General features: G+C 55.0%; 1 protein-coding gene across 9 annotated transcripts in view; it reads right to left on the bottom strand.

Annotated features, from left to right (window-relative positions):
- Positions 1-13,329, bottom strand: part of OGFOD3 (2-oxoglutarate and iron dependent oxygenase domain containing 3) — a 25,252-nt gene continuing 11,923 nt past the window's right edge. For 2 of the 9 annotated variants that reach the window (XM_030828092.1, XM_030828090.1), the window contains exons 5-10: positions 13,152-13,216; positions 12,202-12,258; positions 11,634-11,787; positions 6,112-6,235; positions 4,718-4,770; positions 1-529 (exon numbers count right to left, since the gene is read on the bottom strand). In XM_030828092.1, the coding sequence (XP_030683952.1) occupies positions 269-529; positions 4,718-4,770; positions 6,112-6,235; positions 11,634-11,787; positions 12,202-12,258; positions 13,152-13,216 (714 nt within the window). In that variant the 3' untranslated portion in view covers positions 1-268. Of the gene's footprint in view, positions 530-2,356; positions 2,538-4,112; positions 4,771-5,533; positions 6,236-11,633; positions 11,788-12,201; positions 12,259-13,151; positions 13,217-13,329 lie in introns of those variants that run through there. The other 7 variants (XR_004033389.1, XM_030828094.1, XM_030828093.1 and 4 more) reach the window with 7 other exon arrangements.

Below are 13,329 nucleotides of genomic sequence, written 5' to 3' on the forward strand. Positions count from 1 at the left end.
CCACGTTTGTCCCCATTTATGGCTGATGCTTTAGCCGGTCTTTGACGGGCCGGGGGATTGCTGAACCTGGACGAGGCCGGGGTGGATGAGTCCCGTCCGTTCACAGATGGGGACTTGCGCCCCGTCCTGCTGGGTCCCTTTCCTGAGGGAGGGGCTGGCCTCCAGCTCAGGCTCCCAGGCCTACAGCCCAAGCACACACGATGCTGGAGAAGTGAAAAGCTGGTTCCCTCCATTTACTCACGGATGAAAAGATTAACACATCAGCAAATCAGAATCGGAGAATTCCTAAGGCACTCTGTGCAACGGGAGCGGGTGGACGTGGGGGCGGGTGCACAACTGGCGCGGCTGCCTCCACACGGGCCCTCCTGAAGTCACCTTGGCCTGGCTGCCGGCTACGGGAACGTTGGGTCCTCGATGCCATGGTCGGGGTTGCAGCTGAAGGCGATGGTGATGGCGTAACGGGTGCCCCAGTGGACCTTCTCCACGCGGTGCAGGTTCTCAGACCCCGAGGTGAAGAATGAGATGCGACCTGGGAGAGAAGACAGAGAGGAGACCATGAGCCACCCCCACAGCCATGGCCTTCAGAGGGTGTGCGGTCGCCCGAAAGAGCAACTATAACCAACCAACACAGCCAACCAGGCAGGCTGGAGAAATCGCCCCTCTGGGGAACTGCTTCTGCAGGAAGCAGGAGGAGCTGGATAAACAAACTCAGCAATGCTCAGGGGACCTGTGGCGGAGGAGGGGACCCTGGGGCCAGCAGGGACTCTGTGGTGGGCAGGACAGAGGAAGGAGCTGCAGACGAGGCCACCACTGGCTCCAGGCACCCCAGGCCATTTGATCTCCTCAGCTCTCATGGGCCTTCCAGGTCTGACACTTTAGGATCTTACTTCTAATCACAGGTTGAGAACAAAAACCAAGCCCTGGGGGTGTTCTAACAAAGAATCAGGAAAGACAAGTCAAGATAAAACATCCAACTCGCAAACACCTCTCTGGCTCCCTTCAAGGGGTGATAGAGATGACGCCTGAACAGGCAGCTTCCACCGCAGCAACCAGGGCCCAGGGCCTGAGAGGTCCTGGAGGCAGGGGCCTATCTCAAGAGACTCAGTTCATTTGCCTTAATATGGAAGTGGCGCTGCCTACCCCACTGCCCCACTGTAGAGTTTTTGCGGTAAAGCGTTCACTGCTGGACACAGCCATCGACCGTCACCAAGCGGGAAGCAAGGGGCGTTGAGACTCAGAGGACACCGTGCTCCCCGACGTGGCTCCTGACATCCTGTGACAATTTCGTTCCCCTTCAGAGGTTACCGCTGGAAATGCAATTCCTTCCTTTCACATTTGCAAACTTAACTCGATCTTTGAAAGGGGAGAGAAGTCCATCCCGGGTGTGCAGGGCATTCTAGCTTCAAGAGGGAATCGTACTGTGCCCGGAAATAGCAGAGCAAAAGAAATCACGTGGATGCAATGGACGCCTCTTAATGGAGGCTGGGAAGCGCCCTGGGATGCAGGCAAGGCTGCCGATCTTTCCTGGACCATGTGGGCCACCTCCAGATATGCAGGACATGTCCTTTTCCAGGTCGGCTGGAGTCAGGGCACCTTCTGACCTTACACTTCTAAAGGACACATTGTCCTTGGTTTCTTCCAGCTTCAATCAAGCCTGAGACATCAGAACAAGCAGGCAGGCCCGTCTGTGCACACGGCCCAGCGGCTCGCACCATTTGGGACCTCAGTCGCCCATGCTCGTCTGCTCTCTCTGCTCCCCGCTGCTGGCAGACGTGGTTCTCAGGAGGCTGCCAGCATTCAGTAAAAGGAAGGTGTCCGCTGGCCGTCTGGTATTTCTGCACATCTTGCAAACAGAGGCACCAAAGGACAGGGGGAAGGATGGAGGGCGACTGAGCCTTGTGAGCTGTGGGAGGACACGAAACTCCCCGCCATCCACAATACTGAAGGCTCACACGGAGATGAGACCAATATGGGGCCAGAAAAGGACTTTGTTTTTTTTTTTAGACAGAGTCTTGCTCTGTCACCCAGGCTGGAGTGCAGTGGCGCCATCTCGGCTCACTGCAAGCTCCACCTCCCAGGTTCACGCCATTCTCCTGCCTCAGCCTCCCGAGTAGCTGGGACTACAGGTGCCCGCCACCACGCCTGGCTAATTTTTTTGTATTTTTAGTAGAGACGGGGTTTCACCGTGTTAGCCAGGACGGTCTCGATCTCCTGACCTCATGACCCACCTGTCTTGGCCTCCCAAAGTGCTGGGATTACAGACGTGAGCCACCATGCCCGGCCTAAGGTGCACTTTCTTTAGTAAATGACTATTAGATAATCACCCGCTTCCTTAAAGCAGGACTCAGCACGGCAACCAAGGAATCAACAATAAGCAATGCTCTCAGGTTCCAGAATCCCATGTGTCTCTCCCGTCTCGGGCGGGTGGTGAGTCCCCGGAGGACACCTGACCCCAGCCTTCGCACCAGCAGCTTCACTGGCTCTCGGTCCATTAACTTCTTGGAACCCACAAGACATCATCTGGAAACAAAAACATCCTGGGGCACAGGACGGGGATTGTGTGGTAAAGGGTTGACTCCAGGGGCCTGGGCGGTGCACACCCTGCACGCTCCAGAGAGAGGCCCAGCCTTTGCCCCGGCTCCCAGGAGGGACCTCTGAGCCATCAGAACATCCTGCCTGATAGGAGAGCCTGTTTACTGGGGACCTAGGGCCACACCAGATGGTCCACACTGACAGTGTGACTTATGGTGGGACGTGGGCCACAGAGCAGCAGCTCAGCATCCAGAGGGGCTGGGGACAGAGGCCAGCCGTGCCTGCACCACCAGCCCCCCAGTAAAAACCCTGGACACCAAGGCTCGGCCGAGCATCCCTGGTCAGTGACACCCCTGAATATCATCACACATCACTTGGGGAGAACTAAGAGCTGTTGACCCAACTCCTGGAGAAGACAGTGGGAAGCTCACACCTGGTCACTCCTCAACCTGCCCCACAGCCTCTCCCCTTGCTGGATTGTTTTTTGTTATTATTTTTGTTTACACAGGGTTTGGTTCTGTTTCTCAGGCTGGAATGCAGTATGCAATGGTAGGATCTTGGCTCACTGCAACCTCCTCCTCCCAGGCTCAAGCAATCCTCCCATCTCAGCCTCCTGAGTAGCTGGGACTATAGGTGCGCGCCACCACACCCGGCTACTTTTTGTATTTTTTGTAGAGACAGGGTTTGACATCTTGGCCACGCTGGTCTTGAACTCCTGAGCTCAAACGATCCGCCTGCCTCAGCCTTCCAAGTGCTGGGATTACAGGTGTGAGCCGCCCCGCCCAGCCCCCTTGGTGGATTTTAATCCATTTCTTTTCACTGTAATAAACCACAGCCAAGGGTATAATGGTTTTGCTGAGTTCTGTGAGTCCCAACAGTGAGTCACTGGACGTAAAGGTGGTCTTGGGAACTCCCGAACACAGGACTCTGCCTTCCTCGATAAAGTTGCCCTACAAAGAAAACTAGCATTTGCCACTCATGGTAAGAACTGCGACATGGCTGGGCGCGGCGGCTCACGCCTGTCATCCCAGCACTTTGGGAGGCTGAGGCGGGCGGATCACGAGGTCAGGAGATTGAGACCATCCTGGTTAACATGGTGAAACCCCGTCTCTACTAAAAATACAAAAAATTATCTGGGCGTGGTGGTGGGCGCCTGTAGTCCCAGCTACTCGGGAGGCTGAGGCAGGAGAATGGCATGAACCCGGGAGGCGGAACTTGCAGTGAGCCAAGATCGCACCACTGCACCCCAGCCTGGGTGACAGAGCAAGACTCCATCTCAAAAAAAAAAAAAAGTCACCAAATCACAGGTAAACACATAGATACACACAATTAGACAGATGTACGACATCAAATCGCATGTAAACACATAGACAAAATTAGACAGATGTATGACATCAAATCACATGTAAACACATAGATACACAGAGTTAGATGTACGACATCAAATCACAGGTAAACACACAGACATACACAATTAGATGTACAACATCAAATCACAGGTAAACACATAAACACATAGATACACTCAATTAGACAGATGTACGACATCAAATCACAGGTAAACACACAGATACACACAATTAGAGACCCATGCAGGAGACAGGTTTTAATTATCTGAAAGAAGATCGTGATACAAAATGTTTGACTCAAGTACGTATCATGCTTAAAATGACTAAGATCAAAATATGCTAAAAAGTTGTGTAATTTCGAGTCCCAGGAGGCTTTGGCTGCTTTGACTTCTCAAGAAAACGCCTGTCTTGTGCTCTGTGAGTTTTTCATTTTCCCACAAAACTGCTGTGACTGGGACTTCTGGGGTGAGGGCAGACAGGCTGGGCTCCTGCTTGCAGAGGCTGGACGTCCAAACCCTTCCCCTAATGCAGAGATGACTCAGAACAACTGACATGAAGGCAGAGCGAGTCCAGGACGCAGTCAGGCCAAACGCCCCCAGTCCACACCAGGGGAGACTGTGCCCAGGGCTGCGACACACATGGCCTGAAGCCAGCTGCAGGGAGGGGGCTTGGCCAGCCACTGGCTGCAGCAGGAACTGTCCAGCCTGTGGCCAGGGAGCAGCTGAGGGAGGCAGGATGGCATGAAGTGGCCGGGCAGCTCAGGCCACCTGTCACAGGTAGTCATGGAAAGAGAGAGTCCCTCAAACTGAGCTTGCAAACTGAAGTCCTAAACTAACCTGAGAAAGGCAAGTACAAATAACAGGAATCTCAAAATAAACAAGCTGGAGATCTGAAAAGAGATAAAAGAAAAGTCCTGACTGTCACACAGTCCCTGGTCTGACTGAGCAGCCAGGCAGGAGGAACAACTGTGCCAAGAGGCCACACCATAGGTGAGGGCAGTACCCTGGGGACGGGTGAGGCAGCGGGGGCGGAGGGCGGTACCCTGGGGATGGGTGAGACAGCGGGGTGGGGGGCGGTGTGAGGGCAGTACCCTGGGGACGGGTGAGGAAGTGGGCGGGGGGGGAGGACAGTATCCTGGGGACGGGTGAGGAAGCGGGCGGGGGGGTGGAGGACAGTACCCTGGGGACGGGTGAGGGGGGGGGGGGGAGGACAGTATCCTGGGGACGGGTGAGGAAGCGGGGCGGGGGGTGTGAGGACAGTATCCTGGGGACGGGTGAGGCAGCGGGGGCTGAGGGCAGTACCCTGGGGACGGTGAGGCAGCGGGGGAGGGGGTGAGGGCAGTACCCTGGGGACAGGTGAGGCAGCGGGGGGGGGGGGGGGGTGAGGGCAGTGCCCTGGGGACAGGTGAGGCAGTGGGGGGTGAAGGCAGTACCCTGGGGACAGGTGAGGCAGCAGAGGGTGAGGGCAGTGCCCTGGGGATGGGTGAGGCAGCAGCGGGTGGATGGCGCTGGCACAGTCCAGAGGGCTCCCAGGCCTGTGCGAGTTTCGGCTGCATCTGGGGTCAGGGCCGTGGGCTCCACCTGAGGAGGCCCCTAACGGGTTCCTCCCTCCCCACACCCTCCCACCCCAGGACCTGGGCTTGTGTTACTCACAAGTTCAAGGAGCAGAGGATGACTGTCCGCTCGGCAAATGCCCACTGGCACTGCTGTGTCTGCACCAGGCTGGGCATGGCTGGGGCTCTGGGACTGCAAGGTCCAGCGTGATGGGCTCTGAAGCCAGCACCGCAGAGCCACCCGGTGGGGTTCCCAGCCACCAGCGAGGAGGGCACTCGGTCACCGACACTGGGCTGGGGCCTCGTCTAATCTTAGGTTGCAAGTCTCTTTGAGAAGGGTACGGAGGTGAACGCACTCCAGCGGGGGAGGGAGGGGGACCCTGACCACCAAGGTGACACACACCAGGGAGAGAAATGGACGGCGCCTGTCAAGGTGATGCGCACCAGGGCATGGAGGGGAGCTCTGCCGCTGACTGACGGTGACCTCAGACATGTGGCCCCGTAGACACTGGCCTCCTGGGTGTTGGGACTGGCGCTAGACCTGGGAATCACTCAGCACCGGCCCGACACACAGCAGGTGCTCCATGAATGCAGCCTCGCTCCCAGGCGCGCCCCCCACACCCACGCCGCTTGCCTGAGCTGGGGACCCCACGCCCAGGCCCCGCCCACGCCTCCTACCAGCTCTTGGCTCCACCGTCTTGTTGGCGCCCTCCTCCATGAACACGAACCGCCCTCCGCCGAAGTCCTCCAGGTAGTCGGAGAGGTACAGCAGTGAGGTGTAGTCGAAGGAGCCGTAGGTCACCTGAGGGCAGAGCCGGGAGGAGGGGGCAGAATGGGCTCTCAGCATGCGGCCAGGGCAGGTGCTGCTTCTCTCTCTTATTTTTTATTTATTTTTTGAGACAGAGTCTCGCTCTATCGCCCAGGCTGGAGTGCAGTGGTGCAATCTTGGCTCACTGCAACCTCCACCTCCCGGGTTCAAGCAATTCTGCCTCAGCTTCCCGAGTAGCTGGGATTATAGGCACCCGCCACCACACCCAGCTAATTTTGTATTTGTAGTAGAGAGAGGGTTTCACCTTGTTGGTCAGGCTGGTCTCAAACTCTTGACCTCAGGTGATCCACCTGCCTTGGCCTCCCAAAGTGCTGGGATTACGGGCATAAGCCACTGCACCCGGCCTCTTTTTTTTTTTTTTTTTTTTTTAATAGAAGGGTATCGCTTTTTTTTACAGACAGCATCACTCAGGCTGCAGTGCAGTCACAGCACTGTCATTGCTTACCATAACCTTGAACTCCTGGCTTTAAACAATCCTCCTGCCTCAGCATCCTGGGTAGCTAGGACCACAGGCACACGCCACTACACTCAGCTAATTTTTTCTTTTTCTTTTTTTTTTTGTAGAGATGGCATCAGTTCACCCACTTTGGCCTCCCGGGTGCTGGGATTAGAGGCATGAGCCACTGTGCCTGGCTAATTTTTGTATTTTTTGTAGAGGTTGGCGGGGGGTCTCGCTATGATGCCCAGGCTGGTCTCAAACTCCTGGCCCCAAGTGATCCTCCCGCCTCAGCCTCCCGGGTGCTGGGATTACAGGAGTGAGTCACCAACATCTGTGCTTATTTTCCAGAAAGTAAATTAACAACACGTGTCGGCCCCATTAATGAGGCCATTCGTTCCTTTGCTACTTTAAAAACCCTCTGCGGAGTCTCCAGCCTCATGCATTCTTGCCCAGGATTTCCCGTAAGCTCAAATGTTGGAGCAGCCGTGTTCCAGCAAAGGCTGCGGGCAGCAGGCCAGCCAGCAGGGTGTGCACGCTGGGCTGGTCCCCCGGTGCCGGCCTCGCTGCCCACACGCGGGAACCGGAGGCAGTGGTGGACGCGCTTTTCTCCTTTCTTCAGAAGTGGAGCAATCCCAAACTTTTTAAAACTTGTAATAAAATGCAGAACCTAAGATCTACCAGCTTAACTGTTTCTTCACTGTTTTTAAGCACAGTTCAGTGATGTTAAGCACATTCCCAACGCTGCGCAGCCACCGCACCATCCTCCCCAGAACGTCTCATCCACCCAGGCCGAAGCTCCGTCCCCAGGAAGCACTGACTCTGCACGCCCCCCAGCCCAGCTCTCCATTCTGCTTTCTGTCTCTGAACCTGGCGACTCTAGGGTCCCCACGGACGTGGGATCAGGCAGGATCTGAGTGACTGGCTCACTTTGCTGCAAAGGGGAGGGTGCGTCTCACCCAGCTCAGCTGTCATGAGCACATCCAGAGCATGTAGGGAAGGAGACACTCTGGGGAGGGAAGGGGGATGGAGCCGCACCAGCGCTGAACTGGGCACCCACTGTGCGGGCTCTGAGCTGGGCACATCACACACAACAGAGCCTCGTGTGCAGTGGAGAGAGCCCAGGCTTGAAGGCAGACTCCGGGCCCTCCCCCTGGGCGAGGTGGCCTCCTCTGAGTCCTCCTGGGAAGGAGAGCAAGATTGCGCTGAAGCCCGGCCCCCAGTCCAACCCGTCAATCTCCACCTCACATAATCCGCGGTAAGGAAGCCCAGTCTCAGGTGGTGCCCTGGGGAGGTGGGTCAAGCTCCCTCCCCCCACCCCTCCCAGCTGCCAGGAGGCCCCTTGGGCTCAGCTCCCGTGGGCTTTGCCCCCTCCAGGCCTCACGGATGCCCCCCGGAGTCCCCCCTTAAAAGCTTCCCAAACACAAGTCCGTGCCAGGCTCTGATTCTGGGGAGACCAGAGTAAGACAGACGTCAAGTAAGCAAAGCCGCGTGCGGACTGCACTGCCTTCTGTACAAAGGAAACCACAGCAGGGTCGGTGATCTGACAGCCACAGCTGCCTTATGTTATGCAGTGGGAAGAAAGAACAATTGCCAAAACTGTTTTAAATGTGATTCTTTACAACTGACAGAACGTGGTATCCTAAGAATTCGTTTTTATACACACAGAGAAATTCAGGAAGGAACTCTGAGATCTCAGGACTGTGGTTACCTGTAGGTGAGGGGGTTACTGGTTCGCCTTTATTTATACATAAATATATATATATATATATATATATATATATAACTTTTAAATCTTGTAGGATGCATTACTTATTCAAATATTCAAATTTTGATGCATGATTTATTCAAAACTAAATTTAAAATAAAGTACACTGGCCAGAAGTCATAACAAAATAGCTCCCCACGGAAGAACACGGAAATCACCCAGGTTTCTAAACAGTTCTGTTTCACTGAAGCAAAGTCTCTGTTAATTAGAAAAACACTAATCTTCAGACGCTACTTTGCTTTCCTGATAAGCAGACAGAATTCGGTCGCGGGCCATGGAAGGAGCCGGGAGCGACCGGACCAGGGCGAATCCGCTGTCTGTGCCGGCGGAAGGCCAGTGAGTGCCGCGCAGTCGTGAAAAAGGAGGTGGTTACAGCAAAGCGGTGGCGCCGGCTGCTCCCGACACTGCAGCCCGAGAGGGAGAGAGGAGGACTGAAGGCAATCCCAGGCCTTGGGTTCCCTTCACTGTTCTTGTTCCCTTGGGTTTACCTTTTTTTTTTTTTTGAGACGGGGTCTCGCTCTGTCGCCCAGGCTGGAGTGCAGTGGCGCCATCTCGGCTCACTGCAAGCTCCACCTCCGCCATTCTCCTGCCTCAGCCTCCTGGGTAGCTGGGACTACAGGCGCCCGCCACCACACCCGACTAATTTTTTGTATTTTTAGTAGAGACAGGGTTTCACCATGTTAGCCAAGATGGTCTCGATTTCCTGACCTTGTGATCCGCCCGCTTCGGCCTCCCAAAGTGCTGGGATTACAGGCATGAGCCACCGCGCCTGGCCCTGGGTTTACCATTTTAATGCCAAGTAGCAAAGTGCCAAGATGGCAGATGCTGACTGCAGATTATAACTGTAATCTCTCTCCTTCTGATTACAACTGAAACTGCACAGAGTGCACTTTGGGAGGCCGAGGCAGGCAGATCACCTGAGGTCAGGAGTTCGAGACTAGCCTGGCCAACATGGTGAAACCCCGTCTCTACTAAAAATACAAAAATTAACCGGGTATGGTGGCGCGCACCTGTAATCCCAGCTTCTCAGGAGGCTGAGGCAGGAGAATGGCTTGAACCTGGGAGGCAGAGGTTGCAGTGAGCTGAGATCATGCCACAGCACTCCAGCCTGGGTGGCAGAGGGAGACTCCATCTCAAAAAAAAAAAAAAAGAAAAAAGAAAAAAAAAAAGACTGCACTTGAAGAATAATTTAGTAACAAATGTCACATGGCACAGAAAGCTGGCCATCTAACTGCCATTCCTTCCTCTGTCACAGCGGGCACGGCAGGGCAGGGAGAGTCCTAATCTTCCCAGCCACGTGCTTTCTGGCTTTAATCTTGTATTTGAGCTTCAGCTCCAGGGCTGACGGTGCCACTCAACCACTGCCATCCAGGTTGACTGTATGAAGGGAACTCATGGCTTCTACACCATAAAAATCAACCTTAAAGAACAGCTATAATACCATTCTTTTTATTAGCTGTGCTTTACTTTTATCTTCTAAAATCTTTTATTAAGGGCCAGGTGCAGTGACTCACACCTGTAATCCCAGCACTTTGGGAGGCCGAGGCAGGTGGATTGCTTGAGGTCAGGAGTTTGAGACCAGCTTGGCCAACATGGTGAAACCCCGTCTCTAATAAAAATACAAAAATTAGCTGGGCTTGGTGGTGCATGCCTGTAGTCCCAGCTGCTTGGGAGGCTGAGGCAGGAGAACCGCTTGAACCCAGGAGGCAGAGGTTGTAGTAAGCCAAGATCACGCAACTGCACTCCAGCCTGGGCAACAGAACAAGACTCTGTCTCAAAAAAAAAAAAAAAGAAAAAAAAGAAAAAAAGAAAAGAAAGAAAAGAAAAGGCTGGGCATGGTAGCTCACGCTTGTAATCCCAGCACTTTCGGAGGCCGAGGCAGGCAGGTCACCTGAGGTCAGGAGTTTAAGACCAGCCTGACCAATACAATGAAACCCCATCTCTACTAAAAATACAAAAATTAGCTGAGCGTGGAGGCATGCACCTGTACTCTCAGCTACTTGGGAGGCTGAGACAGGAGAATCACTTAAACCCAAGAGGCGGAGGTTGCAGTGAGCCGAAATCGCACCATTGCACTCCAGCCTGGGCAACAAGAGCGAAACTCCATCTTAAAAAAAAAAAAGAAAAGAAATGGGATGGGTAATGGCTCTCGCCTGTAATCCCAGCACCTTGGGAGGCCAAGGCGGGAGGATTGCTTCAGCCCAGGAGGTCAAGGCCAGCCCGGGCAGCATAGTGAGACCCTATGTCTACAAAAAAAATAGAAAAATGAGCCAGGCGTCGGGGCACCCACCTGTGGTCCCAGCCATAGTCTTAGTCCCAGGCTTTGGCAGCAGGATGGCTTGAGCCTGGGAGGTCAAAGTTGCAGTGAGCCATGACTGCACACCTGCACTCCAGCCTGGGTGATAGAGTGAAGCTGTAACTCAAAATAAATAAAAGAAAGAAAGGTAGAAAGTGGTAGAAGAAGGCTCCCAGAGACAACACAGAGACCTGGGCCACAGAGAGCATGAGTGGCTGAGCGGAGACCATCTGCTCTAAGAGCTTAAGCATCAGTCTGTGCATAAATAACAATGGGGTAACCACAGACCGTGTGGGCCGAGTTCTCTACTACTTCTTGTCACCATCAAATGAGAAATTTTATTTCTCCAACTCCATCAGTGAGATTGAGGGTGTACCCTGAAACCTCAGAGACGAAGCAGCTAAATGCTTACACCCACCGGGCGTGGTGGCTCACACCTGTAATCCCAGCACTTTGGGGGGCCGAGGAGGGAGGATTGCCTGAGCTCAGGATTTCGAGACCATCCTGGCTAACATGGTGAAACCCCGTCTCTACTAAAAATACAAAAATTAGCTGGGTCTGGTGGGGGGTGCCTGTAGTCGCAGCTACTCAGGAGGCTGAGGCAAGATAATCGCCTGAACCCGGGAGGCAGAGGTTGCAGTGAGCTGAGATCGCGCCACTGCACTCCAGCCTGGCCGACAGAGCGAGACTCTGTCTCAACCAATCAATCCTAACACCGTGCACACAGCAGGTGGATGCTGCAAAAGACAGCCCTGTGGTAGCCCCAGGCCTCGGGAGAATGGGCCTCACCTTCCCCACGTGCGCGCTCACCCTGCCCACATGCACGCTCATCCTGCTGATGTGCGCTCACCCTGCCCACGGGCACGCTCACCTTGTCCACGTGCGCATGCCAGTACTCGTCGTGCGCCGTCCGCGCTTCCGTGCTGTTTATGCGGGAGAAGAAGGTGGGCTTGGTCAGATGCAGCGAGGACGCGCTGATGCCGAAAGCCTCCGCAATGGTGAGCTGGACCTTCTGCCGCACCTCCCTGCAGAGGACACAATAGCCGTCAGCGCAGCCCCAGGCGGGAGGGGACGCTCGTGGGTCCCAACTCGTGGGCGGCAGGAAGAGGAACCAGCCCGCGTATGGCTCCAGACCCGCGGGGCGGGGGCTCCCAAGCACACCAGGAACAGATACTGGCTCGGCCTGGGAAGGACGGGGCCCACAGCCCACGCGCAGAGCAGCCAGAGGCAGGCGCAAGACCACAGCAGCAGGACTGGGGAGGGAGAAGGGCGCCTGCGGGACCCATCCTGGGGAGGCTGGTGTGGAGTCAGGCCCCAGATGCCAGAGCCTCCGGGCTGTACCTCTCCGTGGGGCCTCCCTGGACTCAGCCAGCTCCGCCACACCCCTCAGCCCCAGGCCACCCCGCCTGCAAACCCCCACCTGCCTCACTCCTCCTTACCGATATAACTGGAAGTCCTCCTCTGAGAAGATGTTCTGTATTTTATCCCCGAAGTATCTGTGAAAAAAGAAATATTCACAAAGGTCACGCTTCATTAATCTCTTGTTCATCTCCTTTCAGTTCAGCTATTCCTCAAGTCCCTGAAAATCAACTCACACACTCAGAGCGACTCCATTTCCACAATGATAACTGCTATAAAGAAGGAGCCGGGCCGGGCGCGGTGGCTCGTGGTGTAATCCCAGCACTTTGGGAGGCCGAGGCAGGCGGATCACCTGAGGTCAGGAATTCGAGACCATCCTGGCCAACATGGCACAACCTCATCTCTACTAAAAATACAAAAATTAGTGGGGCATGGTGGTGCATGCCTGTAATCCCAGCTACTCAGAAGGCTGAGATGGGAAAATTGCTTGAACCCAGGAGGCAGAGACGAGTGAGTTGAAATTGCGCCACTGCACTCCAGCCTAGGCGAAAGGGCGAGATTCCATCTCAAAATTATAATAATAATAAAAACTAAGAAAGAGCCGGCCAGGAGTGGGACCCGGGGCTAATGTGTGAGGCTGACGCGGATCCATGCAGGGAGGGTCTCTTTGCTCTCCCGGCCCCTCATGGAGCGTCAGAGGCCCCGTCGGATTCTTGGAGCTGCTCCTGGGAGCCTCCCACCTCTGCTGCCTCTTGCTTCCATCCCTTCTGTCCCTGGGCCCACAAAAAACACCAGATTCCCCTAAAGCTTCATGAACAAGCCCCCTGCCCAAGGCTGTAGAGAGTCCACACCTCCCAGCTCCTGCATCCCAATGAGCCATGAGGGGCCTGGCCAACATCACAGCCACTGAGGCCCTGAGGCTGCACCGAGCCGGATCCTCCCTCACGTGTCCACGTGTCCACGGCTAAGAGGCACGGAGCCGCTCACTTGGCTTTCAGAGCCAGCACTGAGGTCACGCTGCAGCGCTCACCTGTACAGGTTCACAAAGTGCTTCCCGACAGACAGGGCCCCTGAGTGCAAGTCCAGAATGGATGCCTGGAAAAGACGTTGTGTAGTAAAGCGTGCGGCCGCAGCAATGGCAACGGCTGTTAAAAGTCATGGATGGTAAATGTGAGTTACCAAGGTCTGTCCTGCACACACCTCAGGTT

The sequence above is a fragment of the Nomascus leucogenys genome, chromosome 14 (genome assembly GCF_006542625.1).
Source record: "Nomascus leucogenys isolate Asia chromosome 14, Asia_NLE_v1, whole genome shotgun sequence".
Classification (NCBI taxonomy): domain Eukaryota; kingdom Metazoa; phylum Chordata; class Mammalia; order Primates; family Hylobatidae; genus Nomascus; species Nomascus leucogenys.